This window comes from Galeopterus variegatus, unplaced genomic scaffold (assembly GCF_000696425.1).
Source record: "Galeopterus variegatus unplaced genomic scaffold, G_variegatus-3.0.2 Scaffold212, whole genome shotgun sequence".
Classification (NCBI taxonomy): domain Eukaryota; kingdom Metazoa; phylum Chordata; class Mammalia; order Dermoptera; family Cynocephalidae; genus Galeopterus; species Galeopterus variegatus.
The window spans coordinates 180,479-195,424 of record NW_007726323.1 but is presented as its reverse complement, the minus strand read 5'-3'; the positions used below and the strand labels follow the sequence as shown (position 1 = coordinate 195,424).

The window sequence follows — 14,946 nt, the reverse complement described above, 5'->3', positions numbered from 1 at the left end:
GCCACCTGATGACTGGGTTTAAGGTCTTCAGTTACCTCCTTGGGGTAAACAAACTGGATCCCAGCAGAAGAGCCAGAGTGTTCTACTCACTACCCTTTATTCTTACATGAGCCATGCCATGAGGGCTGATGACAAGCTTGGCCAAGCACAGGGAACGGGGGCTGGCAGGAAGTGGGGAGAGGCTGGGTTCTTCCTGGGGAGTGATGCTGGGGAAGGGAAGAGAGTGGCTCTTCCCCCAGGTAAATGGGCTGAAAAAGCCGAGGCCAAAGGCCATCAGGGGAGAAGACAGCAAATGTGTCAGCCTGGGGTTTAGGGGCAGGTTTGTCCCATCTCCCTGTGCCTTCGCACTTTGTCCATGGGCTTAGATCTTGGAAACCCACGTTGGAGGCTGCTGTGATGTCAGAAACGGGTCTGCTTAGCTTTTGGCCCACCTTCTTAGGCCTCAAGTCCCTGTTGACAGATGGGGGGTGGGCAGCAGGGACCTCCTCCATCATTATCTGTGCTGTTCAGACTCCACTTGTCACATCCAAGGAAGATGGAGAAACAGGCACCAGGGTCTCATGGAATGAGGTGTGGGCTGAGAGGGGGTGTGGGGGTGTAAGGGGAGGGGGAGGGCTGGGACTGGGGCAGAGGGGAGCAAGAAAGCTGTGGCCATGCGGGCTGGCTGAGTGCTGGAGACTGCCTCCGCTGTCCTCACATGATGACTGTGGAGAAAGAAGCAGCAGGTTAGGGTTGGGGTCTCTCGTTGGTTGTCCCTGCCCCTTCCCAGCACCCTGGGGCCACAGAGCAGCCAAGGACTCTCCGCCCTCAACTGCCTCCTGCTGGGGTACAAGTACTGATCATCGTGGACTCATGTAGCCCCCCAACCCTTTCTCATCTGTGAAATGGTCATCCCAGGGATGTCAGAGATGGCTCAGGGTCATGCTGAGCTGGGCATCTGCCCATGAGGGTGCTGGCCCCACTGGATGAACTTCTGCAGACCAGATCCCCTCTGCAGGGCCCTTCCTTACCTTGGCCCTGTTCCGGCTTGGTCACACCCAGCCCAGAAGACGGGTCCTCCATTTCCAGTGGCTCTGCAAAGGAGCAGCAAATCCATCTGTTAGTTGCCGCTCAGTCTCCCCCACCATTGGCAAGGCACCCCGTGGGCCTTCCTTCCCAAACTAGCCTCAGGCCTAGTGCCACAATGGAGAAGTGTGGTTGGGGGCCTGGGTGAGCCATGCCAAGGGAGGGGTGGTGAAATGAGGTGGGTGGATGCAGAGGACAGCTGGAGGCAGGAGGAAGGCGTGTGGATGGTGGAAGTCACAGATGGAAGGACTGAAGGACTAATGAACAAATAGATGAAAGGGATGCAGATGGTATGGTGGATGGACAAAGGGCTGGATGCATGGCTGACAGCGGCTGCCCTGGCCCCAGGTGCTCCAGGAAGGACCTCTTGCCCCTCAGCCTTCCTAGTCCTTCCTCGTCCTTTGACACTCGCTGGCATGGTGGCTACTGCTTACCACTGCAATTATGGCGCCCACGGCTCCTGGTGTGGGGGACCTCGGTGCCGTTGGGGAAGACGCACCAGCAGTAGCCAATGCTCCCATAGCACTGCAGCGGCATATAGTTGCCATCCTCGTCGCACTTGGGACTGAACATGCCCGGGTGGACGGCGGGGATGTGGCTGACCTCTTCCTGGCACTTGGTTAGTACTGAAGTGACAGGTATGATGAAGACACAGTGAGTGAGTGTGCTCTGGGCCGGGGTCTCAGCAGAGCCAGAGACTCACACACCACGGCTGTGGGCCTAATGCTTTCTGCCCAAGTGGATTTACTCACTCAACCCATTGGACAGATTGGAAAACTGAGGCCCAAGGCCTAGAGCAACAAGGTCCAGGATCAAAGAGGAAGTGAATGGTTATGTGGCTAGTTCAACCCAGAACTTAACTATTTCTTCTGATCCTCCAAGCCCATTAAGTTTTGGGATTGCACCTATGATTCTGAATTCTAGAGAAAAGCAATGGACATCGTGGCAAGTATAAGCTTCCTGTTACTGGGACTTCCCAAGTGTAAATAGGGGTTACCATTTGTAGGGAGTGTTGTAGAGGGGATTCGCACATCAGCTAGAAGTTGGTTGAGAGCATACAAGCTGCCTTCTATGAATCTGATGGAGAAACTGAGGCCTGGGGCAGGGTGGGCTGTTGACCTTCCACTTGAAGACACTGAAGCCCAGAGGGAAGAGATTTGCCCAAAGTTGCACAGCAAATTAAAGACAGCACCAGGATGAGAACACAACACTCTTGAAGGCTTTAGGGCTAAAACATGAGGTGGGAGACACCCAAGGCCCTCTTATCCAGCATTCACTGGCTATGTGACCTCGGCCCCTCACTGGAACTGCAAAGGTAATGCTGGGGAGTGTCAGGACAAGGATTCCCGCCTGGTGTGTTTCAGGTTGGTTTTGCTCCAGGCCGCCTTGCCCAGTGCTGTCCTCCACAAGAGAGGTCACCCCATGAAAGGAGGCCTCTGTACCCTGTAGGCCCCTGTGGTGTGAGAACAGACCCACAAACAGGAGCAGGGCAGAGGGGCAGCCGAGCTCAGGAGGAATAAGGAAGAGAGACAAGTGAGAGTTGAGAGCAGGTGGGAGATTGCTGTGGAGCTTGGATCGGGGAGTGCTGAAGGCCCTACCCCAGTAGCTCCAGAAGAGCTCCAAGGGAGCTCCCAGAGCCCTAGCACCCCAAAGCTCCCACTCCCTGTACCTTTTGTCGGAGCCTCAGTGGGCATTTTCTCCTGAGAGTTCTTGCTCATTTCGAACAAGAGCCAGTAATGCATCCAGCTCTCAAAGACCTAATGGAGATAGAGGAGGGGGTCAGGCTCAATAGCTATCACCAAGCCCCTACACTGCCTGGCTTTGCCCCTGGGGACAGAAACATGGAGCACCAAACGGCCCAACAGCCAGAATCCAACTGCAGCCTGCTTCCCCCTAAAAAACCCACAAAGCTTTGTCCGGGTGGTTCTTCAGCTCCAGGCACTCTTCCAGGTCTGAGGCTTTGTAAGTATTGGTAAGAACCCACCAGCATCTCGAGGATGGTTTCCCTGGCACACCCCTCACCCCACTTCTTCCCAGTCTTGCCCAAGATATTGGGAGAAAGAGAGTTCCAATGCTGGGAAGCCTACCCACCTTCCAGTCCGGGTTCTCCATGGTGCTCTTAAGGTGTTTCAGGTTCTCTAGGAAGGTCCCCTTCAGCTGCGGGTACACCTTCAGGGGGTCAGCCTTCTGCAGGGGGCAGGGCAGGAAAGAAGGTTAAAAAGAGCTCCCTGGCAGGCAATGTGAAATGTGCAGCTCATGTACCCTTGGTCTTCCATTCTGAGGAGTGGACCCAAGCTGCACCAAGCCTGGACCCTGGACCTCAGCCATGATGGGAGGGAAGGGGATAAGGGCAGTCCAGCTGTATTGTTACAAAACCCCAGTATGCAAGTTGGGTTCTGAGGTTCCAGGTTCCTGTCCAACTCCACCAATAACCCCCAGTCTTCTACTGAAGATGCCTACTTATCTTTCAGGTCTCACCTCCTCCAGGAAGACTTCCTTGACCACTCCCAACTAGGTTGGTTCATCTGCCTCTTTTCTTACAAAGCCCCCTGCACTTCCCTCATCACCTGGTCACTTGTTTGTCTCCCACACTAGCCTGGGATCCCCACAGCTCCAGGAGCTGGGTCCAGTTGCTCACCATTGTGGGCCCAGAGCTTTGCACAGTGCCTGGCACAGAGTAGACATGCAGTAAAAGTTTGGGAAGGAAAAAACGGTGTATCTTGAGTAAGTCACTTTCAAGTTTTTGGCTTCAGTTTCTCCATCTCAAAAATGAGAGGAGGCTGCACTATGTATAACATTTAGGGACATGCTTGCGTCCCTTCGATAATCCAGGGAGAGTGTGTTGAAAGTCTATAGTGAGCCAGGCACAGTGTAGGCCTTGGAGCTCAGCCTTGCTGGATGCTGGGTAGGCAGGCAGGGCCACTTGGCTGGCTCCCCTGCACTCACCAGGAGCAGGTGCATCACGTGATCCTGTGTCATATTTCCGTACTTGGTGGCATTCTGTGTGGGCTGTGGAAGGAAGAAAAAGAGGGTTACCAGCATTGTCCGAGGAGGGTCCTGGAGCAGGAGCCAGCATCTGAGGTCTGGATAAGAGTCTGGAGTCACAGGCACTTCTGGGCCCATCTTTGCTACCTCCAAACATGAGAGCTCAAGCAAGTCACTTTTCCTTCCTGCCTCAGTGTCCTCACTGGTCAAACTGGCATAAGCTTTCCTGCCCAGAGCTTTGTCAACAGCAAATAGTTTCATGAACAGATACATTACCAATATGCAATATCAAGGGTTTTGTGAGTGGGAGGGGACTGTAAGATGCTGTGGAAATGAGAAGCACTTTGTAAACTGCGGAGGGCTGGGCCCTCCTACCAGGGATGGCCCCAAGGTGCTCTCTCTGCCCACCCCCCGGGGAGCCCTCTTTTCCTGAGCTGGGTCTTACTCTTCCTCCACTGGGCTTTTCCTGGGCCAGCTGTCCCCCACCTCTCCCCTTGGCACCCGTCTTCCATCCAGGCTAGGTTACATTTCCCCCTCCCACCGCACTAGGGCTGTCCTTACCCCTTGGGACAGGCCTTCCATGGGCAGGGCCTGCATCATCAGGGGGGCGGCCATCCGCATCTTGCTCACAGGCTTGGCAGCTGTGGGGGCAGGAACACAGCATGAGTGTGGTCCCAGTGCCCAGAGACTGAGAGCTTAGACCAGATGGGGAGGAGCTGGAACTCCAGACCAGAGGAGGAGGACAGTGAGCCCAGCTGGTGCACAAATGGGGATCTCATGTGAGGGACAGTGGCCCAGGGGGTAGGGGGAATGTCAGGATGGAGGTGGAGCACTCACGCTTCGGAAGCTTCATGCGCAGGTTCTCCAGCTGCAGGTTCTGTGAAGTGACCGTCAGCTTGTCCAGACGGCCCTGCTGCTGGTACAGGAAGTAGGCGGTGGTGGCTTGGCCAGCCAGGAGCAGAGCCACCAGGACGGAAAAGCCTGTGTACAGTGCTCCACGGCTGCAGTTGCTGTTGGCAGGGGGTTGGGGGATAAGTCAGAGGAGAATCCATGGAGGTGGCTGCTCCATGGGCTGGCTGGGAGCGGAGGAATGTATCCCCCCATCTCCATCAGCCCCCTAAGCACAGACTTTAAGCACAAACAATAAGCTGACTATGGAAATGCAACTTGAAGACATTCCCCCAACCCCCTACTTCCAACCATTGGTGGCCCTAAAGTCCTCGTGAGTAGAAATCCTGCAGCTGCCTCTGGGTCTAGGTTAAATGGGGAAGAGCCAAGAGACAAGTTCCTTGTCCTCTCTGGGCTTTGATGTCCCACCTGTGCAATGAGGGGTTGAGGTAAAGGGTCTCCCTCTACCATGGGGAATTTCCTGAAGATCAGGGCTCCCCTCAAGGGAGAAGGGTTTTGTTTTTTTTAAGTGGCACACAAAAAATCGTACGTATTTACCGTGTAAGGGGAAGGGGGTTTTCACCCCTCTACCCAGCCCCCAACCCCCGCAGTGAAATCAGATTGAAGGAGAAAAGGGAAGGAAGTGAGACTGGAACAGCAGAGAAGGTGACCCACCTAAAAAGGAGAAGTGAGACCTTGACATTTTAGGAGTGGGTTGGGGAAGCACTTGACAATGTCAAGCTGGAGCAGGGCCAGGCACTACCCTCTCCAGGGGCACATCCCCGGTCCTGGACTCTCCATGTGTCTTTGAGCAAATGCCCCTCCAGTCTCTGGGCTTCAATTCCCTCATCTGTCACATGGGTACTGCTCACCTCAGCCATTCTAGGATTTGGTGGTTTTCTTCTTTGAAGCAAGACCTGACTGTGATCACAGAAGTATCCTGAATGGTAACATCCAGCTGGGGGGATTTTGACAGGAGTATAGGTACCTGAGCTTGTGTGACCTGGGTGAATTCTCAGGCTCTCTGGACTGGCCATCTACACAATGACGGTAGCCAGACCTTCAAACCTCAGAGAGCCCTTGTAGCTGTGGGCCCTGGGTGCAGTCTGCGGGTGCATGCACATGTTACAGTAGGTAGATGTAAGGGCCCTGAGAGTTCCTGACCTGCTCTCTCTTGATTATCCCAAGGTGGTACTACTAGGTCCCTGCTATGGTTTGAATATATCCCCTCCAAAATTCAGGGGACAAATGTGTCACCAATATACTGATGTTAGGAGGTAGGGCCTTTGTGAGGTGATTGGACCATGAGGATTCCTCCCTCATGAATGGGATTTGGTGCCCTTGTAAGAGGGCTTGACAGAGGAAGTTGATTCTCTCTTCCCAAACTGCCATGTGAGGACCTAGCAATAAAGACCTCACCAGATGTCTGCACCTGGATCCTGGACTTCCCAGCTTCCAGAACTATGAGAAATAAATGTTTGTCTTTATAAATTACCCGGTCTGTGGTGTTCTGTTATAGCAGCACAAAAGAGATTAATATCCCATTGGATATTGTCAGAATGAGACTGCACCCTGATTACTGCAACAACCAGCGAGGATGATTTAGAAAACTCCAGGAGACCCTTCTGCCTAGTAACTCACGACATCACAGACACAACTCACTCTCACTGGCTCTCTGCCTGCCAGCCCTCATAGGTTTCTGGGCCAAGGCCCAGCCCAAGGGAGAATTCTTCTGGAAGGAAAAAGCAAAAATTCTGCTTGTGAAAGAGAAGAGATAAGAAAGGAGGGGAAAACACATTCCACTTCTTGGCCTTCCCAAGGAATAGGGGTGGCCTCTAAAGGCAGTGAAAGTTCACCCGTCTTCAGTCCTGCCTGTTCAAGCTCTCCAGCCTCACACTCACCCCTTCTGCCACCCCACACCCAGTTCTAGTCCCAGCTCTACCATCCCCCGTGGAAACTTGGGGGAGTCCTTTCCCCTCTCTGAACCTCAGTTTCTCAGGAGGCCTAAGAATCTAGATTGGCCAGGTAGCTCAATTGGGTAGAGCGCAGTGTTATTAACACCAAGGTTGAGGGTTCAGATCCTTCATGCCAACCAGCTGCCAAAATAAATAAACAAATAAAAAATAATTAATTGCATTTGGGCTGGCCTGTTGGCTCAGTTGGTTAGAGCACAGCCTCATAACATCAAGGTCATGGATTCAGGTCCCTGTACTAGCCAGCTGCCAAAAAAAAAAAAAAAAAATAGAATCTAGAAATTAATATTAAAGATGAGACCATGCAACCTGGATTGGAGTCCTGGCTCTGCCACTTGTTTAGCTCGAGGACCATGGGCAAGTCACTTAATCCCTCTGTGTAAGTAAAATCAGGTAAGAATATCTATTCAAAGCGTTGTTACATCAAGTAAGATAATGAGGGTAGAGCTCATGGCTCAGTACCTAGCACACTGTTAGCGCTCTATTAATAATAACACTTAGTACTGTTCTCAGGGGAGTTAATAGTCAACTTTAGCATCTGGTTTCCTTCCTCTTTATGTATCTTGAATACCTGTCCCCTGCTCCTGGTAGAGTGCCAACTCTTGTCACGGCCTCTCTTTATTTCCTCCTTTGCACTGCCTCCCACTGGAATTTTAACAAAATGTAATTGGCCAAAGTCAGGAGCCAACCAGAACTAGCAGGAATCATGATACAAGTGTTGCCAGGCAGAAGTGTTCAGGAAAGGCTCCAAAACAGGGTCAAGTCTGGAATGGCCTGAGCACACAGTGTGGGGCTAGTTTTAGAAGCAGTAAGAACTAAAATGAAAACCAGACAAGGATTTGATGAGGAGGCACCTTCTCTGAACACTGAGTTCACTCTGGGTCTGCACTTCACTGGATGGTCTGAGCTCAGAGGGGCCCCACATCCCCTCCCTGCAAATTGCACCTGTAAAAGGGAGCCAGAAGGAGAAGTGAGCTCAAACTTTGAAATCAGACTAGTCCTGGGTTCAAATTCAAATTCTGCCTCCAACTCACTCACTAGCTGTGATAACTTGGGTAAGTCACTTTCCAATACGAGTGTCAATTTCCTCTTCTGTAAAAATGGGGATAATAAAAGTACCCGACTCTTACGGTGACAGTGAGAATTAGGATTGAGTTTAGCCTTTAGTTATGTGTCAAGCACATAATCATAGTAACAACTATCAGTGGCTGAGGACTGGTGACGGGTTTATAGTGGATGAGGACTATTATCATGACTTTTGTTGTTATTATTACTGAGACCCAGAGAGAGGCAGTGATTTATCCCAGGTCACATGTGACCACAGCAGAACTTGGACCTGAATCCAGTTCTCATAAGTGAGTCGGTGCTCCTCGCCATGGAATTCCCCAGGATTTTCATAGGCCACTGCTTTAATGGTCTACATCTGGTTACCTTGTCCTCCAGAACACAGCTCCTCATGATGTCTCTCCCAAACCCCTCTCTGCCTGGCAACAGCTGACATCACAATTATCTGTAGGTCCCCATAGATTGCAAATTACTTCTTGGAGACTGGCAGGGAGCAGGGGCATTGTGGTAGCCCCTTTGGGGGCTACGGGGGAACATACAGGTGAGGCCATTTGGGGGCTGGAAGAGGGGACCCAGGGTCCTCTGGATTGCTGTGCTGGCCTCTTGCTGCAAGAGGGAATGGCATAGACAGGGGTACAACCCACATCGACCTTGAGCTCCTTCCAGAAACTTAGCCAGAGCCCCTCACTCTTTTTGACCCCCTCCCAACATCTCTCAATCCCTCCATCTATTATACAGACACCTGCAACTATAATTCCCTTGCTACAAACACCTGTACCCGTACATGGTAATTAGGTGGAAACTCTATAAGGAGCTGCTTTTACCATTCTCTTTTCAGTAAACTCTATTTCTCTAATGGGATCTAGAACATTTTCAAACTCTGGTCCAAAGTTTCGAACCTAGGTTTCATGGCTCAGCTTCAGTGGGGTCTGTGAAGCCCCTGACATTATGGGAATCTCTAGGGAGAGAATCAGAGCCCTCTTCCTATTTTCAGAAGTAAAGCTTACAAAGCCCTGCTCTAAAGTAGTCCCCACATTTTACAGGAGAGGGAACCAAAGCCTAGAGCGGGCCAGAGACTTGCTCAAAATCACCCAAAAAGTCAGTTTGAGTCAGAGCCTGAATCCATCCTTCCTATGACTCCCAGCCAGTGTTCCTTCCTGGCACCTGTGCACACCGGTGCAGTCCAGATCTGTGTGCTCTTCCCTGGAGCTCACACATACCTCTCCGTGGCTCTAGGGCGCTGGCCCAGCATGGGCACTTGCTCATGGTTGGAGATAAGGTCACGCTGGTCTTCCATGGCTCTGGACTCTGGTCTTCCCCACAGCTCCCGCTGCTGCTGCTGCTGCTGCTGCTGCTGCTGCCGCCTGCGTGTCTGGGACCCTGAACCCTGGCTCATTACTTGAAGTTGGTGCAGGGGAGGAATCTGATTCGTCCACAGGAGGCCACTCCGCCCACCTAGAGATGTGGAAGTGAAAGCCACAAAGCTGGAAATACCCCACTTGGGCAAAGCTGCCTTTCAGGGGACAGGATGAGGAGGGGGAGCCCCCCAGGCAGGTAGTAGAAAGGCCAGTGCGATCCCATTGGCTGCCCAGGGCTCTTATCACTTGTTTCTGGGCAGACCTTTGGATTCATAAGGCTCTTTGGATGTTTCAAAAAACAGGCAAATGTTCACCCCCTAGACAGGAAATCACTTTGAAGCAGACAATGCCTTTGTTTGTCTCCCCTCTTCATCCACAGATGGATGGGTACAGAATGGGGCTGCACACCCTCTGGGAGCTTAGACAAGTCCTCTTCTCTCTAGCCTCAGTATATCATCTCAGAAACGAGGAGGAAGGCTGGACGTAGTGTCCCCTCCGCTCCCTTCTAACTGGAGCATTTTATAAACGTAGGAGGCCATGATTTTAAGGCTCTGGTACTAACACTTGCCACCACTGACTAAGCCTCCTTGGTGCCAGGCACCGTGCGGACATGCTTTGTTTCATGCAATCTTTACAGCGGCCCTTTGAGGAGTGTTTTATTACATCATCTCCATTTACAGAGAGGGACATGAGCCTTTGGGAGACTATGTGCTTGCCCAGGGTCCTATGTCCAGGAAGTGTGGGGCCCATGTTTTAACCATTCTACTCTCCACCGCCTAATGCTCAAGTTGCGTGGTTCTCATCCTGGAGAGTGGGGCCCCTGCAGGAAGGGAAGAAGGAAGGATTGGGAAAGGGTGCCCAGGGGAGATTTAACTGTGTTGATGGGGTTTTATTGCTTCATATCTGTAGTTTGTATACTGTGACATAATAAAAAAATATATTTGGTCTCTGCCTCTGGTTTCCCGACACTAGAGCTACTAAGACCCTTGGAATCTCTGGAGCAATGAGTGTCTTTTTGTATGTTAATGAGATGGCTGGTGGCTGAAAGCTCCTAGATAGCTTCAGGTTGGGGGCTGATTGCCAAGGGAACCAACCATGAGAATGTTGGGTCTTTCAGATCCTCACCCCCACCAACCTCACCCCATCTTTCAGGAAGGGGAGAGAGGCTGAAGATTGAGTTCAGTCACCAATGGCCAATGATTTAATCAATTATGTCTACATAATGGAACCTCCATAAAAACCCTAAGACAGGGTTTTGAGAGCTTCTGGGTCAATGAATGTGTCCCTGTGCCAGGAGGGTGGTGCACCCCCAACTCCACAGGGACAGAAGACCCTTCCCACATACCTTGTCCTATGTCCCTCTTCGTCTGGCTGTTCATCTATATCCTTTATAATAAACCAGTAATAGTAAGCAAAGTGTTCCCCTGACTTTTCTGAGTCCTTTTAGCAATTTATTAAACATGAAGAGAGGGTCACGGGAACCCCCGATTTGTAGCCAAGTTGGTCAGAATTACTGGAGGCCCAAGACTTGCAACAGGCATCTGAAGTGTGGGCAGTCTTGTGGGACTAGGGCCTTAACCCATGAGATCTGATGCTAACCCCAGGTAGATAGTGTCAGAATTGAATTGAATTGTAGGATGCCCGGTTGGTGCCTAGAGTCATAGAACTGGTATGGTGTGGGGAAAAAAAACCCACATTTGGTGTCAGAAGTGTTGTGAGTGTAAAGAAACAAGGGCTGGCCGGTTAGCTCAGTTGGTTAGAGTGTGGTGTTATAACCCCAAGGTCAAATGTTTGGACCCCTATACTGGCCAGCTGCCAAAACCAAAAAAGAAATGTTTCCTTTTATATACCATATTTGTCGTAAAGAAACAAGGGCTGGCCGGTTAGCTCAGTTGGTTAGAGTGTGGTGTTATAACCCCAAGGTCAAATGTTTGGATCCCTATACTGGCCAGCTGCCAAAACCAAAAAAGAAATGTTTCCTTTTATATACCATATTTGTTTTATTAATCTATGTATTTTGTGAGTTTTAAAATTTGCATTAATAAACTTTATCTTTTTAATTTAGACTTTGTGATTTCAAGATTCAATGAGTCTTGAATGCCAAGAGTCAAGGGAGATAGTATATGTATTCTGGGAGGAGAGAGAAGAGCAGATATGGCCTTTGATGCAGCCAGATCTGAGTTCAAATCCCAAGTCCTAAACATCCTGGCTGTGTGACCTGAATCAGCTCCTCAACCTTTCTGAGTCTGCTCTCCCCTTTGCAAAGTAAGGATTATGATAGTAACCTTGCAGAGCTGTTAGAATAAATAAAAATTGGGCACACAGCCAAGAAGATGCTCAAGAAATGAACTGTTATTATTCAAATATTTACTGTTAAGATATTTTCTGGATAATCAAGACAAATAAAATCATATATCCACACAAAAACTTGCACATGAATGAATGTTCATAGCACCATTATTCATAATATCCAAAAAGTAAAAACAATCCAGATATCCATCAACTGATAAGTGGGTAGACAAATGTGGTATATCCATATAATGGAATATTATTCTGTCATACAGAGGAATGAATATATCCATAAAACTGTTATAAAAAATAAAATAAAATAAAATAAAATAAAGAATAGGGCTGGCCAATTGGTTAAAGCGTGGAGTTTATATAACACCAAGGTCCTGGATTTAATCCTTGTTACTGGCTAGCCACCAAGATAAAAAATAAAGAAATAAATAAAAATAAAGGAATAAAGTACTGATTCATGGCACAACATGCTGAACCTTGAAAACATTATGTTAAGTGAAATAAGCCAGACACAAAAGGCTACATATTGTATGATTCCATTTATGTGAAGTGTCCAAAACAGGCTAATCCTTTAGGGACAGAAAGATTAATGGTTGCCAGGGGGTGGGGGAGAAGGGGACGGGGAGTGGTGGCTAATGTGCACAGGGTTTCCTTTCGGGTGATGAAAATACTCTGGAATTAGTGTTGATGATGCATGACTTTGTGGATACAAGGAAAACAATTGAATTGTACAATCGTAAAAGGGCGAATGTTATGATACATGAATTATATCTCAATTTTTAAAAACATTGTAATGGTGGGTAGAATGCACATTTACTTTTGCTTCCTCTCTCACTGCTTCTGTTACATTGACAATAGATCTTTTTTCTTTTTTTATTGAAATATAATCGATTATACGTATTTGTAGGGTACAGAGTTGAATATCAATACCTGTGTGTAATGTGTGATGATCAAATCAGGAGAATTAGCATATTCATCATCACAGAACATAATCGTTTCATTGTGTTGAGGACATTCTACCTCCTCTCTTCCAGCCATTTGATAACATGCAGTACATTAACGTTAATTATAGCTGCCTAGCTCAGGCAATAGATTTTCTAAAAAGTGTAAATCTATAAGGTTAAATAGAACAGAAAACAACAAAAGAATTTTACAAGCTGGAAAGCAGACGGATTAGTGTTAAGTCCCTTAGCAGACCTAAAAAAGCTGAATCCTAAATTTGCAGCTAGAAAAGCTGAGAAGCCACTTATTACGTGGCAGTCCAGACTCTATGGAATTACTATGACAAGTACCTGGGTGGTGAGTACAGGTAGGACTAAAAAGAGAAGGATTGTTCGGAAGTCTGTTTATAATGAGTACAGGTGGGGCTAAAAAGAGAAGGATTGTTTGGAAGTCTGTTTATAAAACAGTTGGATACCCACGTCCTCTCCCTCCCTGAGTTCCTTTTCCCCTCCCTGAGAGAAGACTGGGTGGAAGTGTTTTCCCTACGCACAGCAGGGCGGGAGCCCTGTACTGAAACTGGGAATCCCAGTCTTCACCACTACTGAGAATGCCAGAAGCCAGGCCTTCTCCCTCCATGCAACAGGCTGGAGGAAACTTCTCCGGGGAGCATGACCACCCCAGGAGGAAAGACCTAAAGCTTCTGACTTTGGGAGTTCCTTGATGAAGCGAACTAACCTGATGACCCTATAGCAGGTGGATGAGCCCTACTCATGGGTCACAGCTTCCACTCAGCTTTTTTGACAATCAAGAATCATGGGACATCTAAAGAAAGCCTTTAACATAAAAGAGAGTGAACAAAACAAATAACCAAATGGAAAAGAGAACCACAGAGGAACAAACTGTCATCAATAGCCTTAGGGTGATAAAGGATGACACTGCCTCCATGAAACAAGAACAGGATGCTACAGAGGCATAAGTATTATAGAAAAAGAAAAAAACAGCTTTTGAAGATTAGAAATACAAGGGCAGATATTAAACCATCAGTAAATGGAAGATAGCTTTTTTTTAATCTCCCAGAAAGTAGACCACAAAGATAGAAAGAAAAATATCAGACAGCAAAGATAAGAGAATTAAAGATGAGTCCAGGAGGCCCAACAGCCAAAGGTCAGAATTCCAGAAATAGAGAACAGAGAAAATAGAGAGGAAGAAATCACCAGTGAAATAATGCATTATTTCTCCAGAACTCAAGGACATAAATTTCCAAGCTGAAAGGGCCCAGTGTGTACCAAGAACAAGATATGAAAATAATTTCACAGCAAGGTACGTCACCATGAAGTTTCAGAAAAATAAAGACAAAGAGACGATTCTATAAATTTCCAGAAAGGAAAAACAAGACAGATACAAAGGATCAAAAATCAAAATGACTTTAGACTTCTTAAGAGTAACCCTGGAAACCAGAAGACAAATGGAGCAATGGACTTCAAAACTCTGTGGAAAAATTATTTCTACCCTGGAATCTTTACTGAGCCTAATTATCAAATGTGTATAAGGGTATCATTAAGATATTTTCAGACATCTTGTATCTTAAAAACATTTCTTTCCATATGCCCTTTCTCAGAAAGCTTCAGGATAGTAGGCTCCTTCCTAATGAATCAAGTTCACTAAGCAAAAAGGATGACCTGGGATACAGGAAACTAAAGCTCAACCCCAAACAAGAAATAGTCAAATAAAAAAATAAAATTAAAAAGTTAAAAAAAATTTAAAAATAAAGTTCAACCCCTGAGAGGGAATGGGGAGCCGCAGGATGCTAGTAGAGAGAAATCCCGGGAGTAAGGCGACAGGTCCAGACTGGATCAGGCCCAAAGGCTCTGAAAGACACTTCTTCAACAAGATAAAACTGATAAATATCTGATATGTCTGAATGTACAGACAGGCAATTTAGATCATTTTTGTAGGATGTGAGGTTGAATTACGATGATTTCATAGAAAATTAAGCAAATGAAAAACCAAGACCTACTAACTCTTGGGAAAACAAAAGTTATATAGGAAATAAATGGTAAACCTGGTATGCTATGTAGCTCAGCTATGAAGAGTGTTTATGTCGTCCTAACACGGAAAACACTGAATACTGATATCACCAAACACACAATAGAGGCACACGGGAGAATGTGAAGATGGGGAGGGGGATGTGGGGGGCAGGGGAGGAAAGAGAGCCAGGTCTTCATCTTCCAAAGTGAGCAGCCAACCAGATCATGTCTAAAGCAGAAAAATCAGGAAGTAACATTACTAACATTACCAGAAAATTATTCAGAGGTATGGAAGTAAATACCAAAAGAATCAGCTAAAAAATGTGAAAGGGGAGTGAAGAG

General features: G+C 48.0%; 1 protein-coding gene across 1 annotated transcript; it reads right to left on the bottom strand.

Annotated features, from left to right (window-relative positions):
- Window positions 1–78: 78 nt before the first annotated feature.
- CD74 (CD74 molecule, major histocompatibility complex, class II invariant chain) lies at window positions 79–9,471 on the bottom strand. Its single transcript, XM_008565897.1, has 8 exons — window positions 9,197–9,471; window positions 4,888–5,060; window positions 4,612–4,691; window positions 4,012–4,074; window positions 3,157–3,252; window positions 2,735–2,822; window positions 1,011–1,073; window positions 79–704 (listed from the first exon to the last, which is right to left on the bottom strand). The coding sequence occupies exons 1-8, from the start codon at window positions 9,370–9,372 to the stop codon at window positions 694–696; spliced, it is 750 nt and encodes a 249-aa protein (XP_008564119.1). The 5' UTR covers window positions 9,373–9,471; the 3' UTR covers window positions 79–693.
- Between the last annotated feature and the right edge of the window lie 5,475 nt (window positions 9,472–14,946).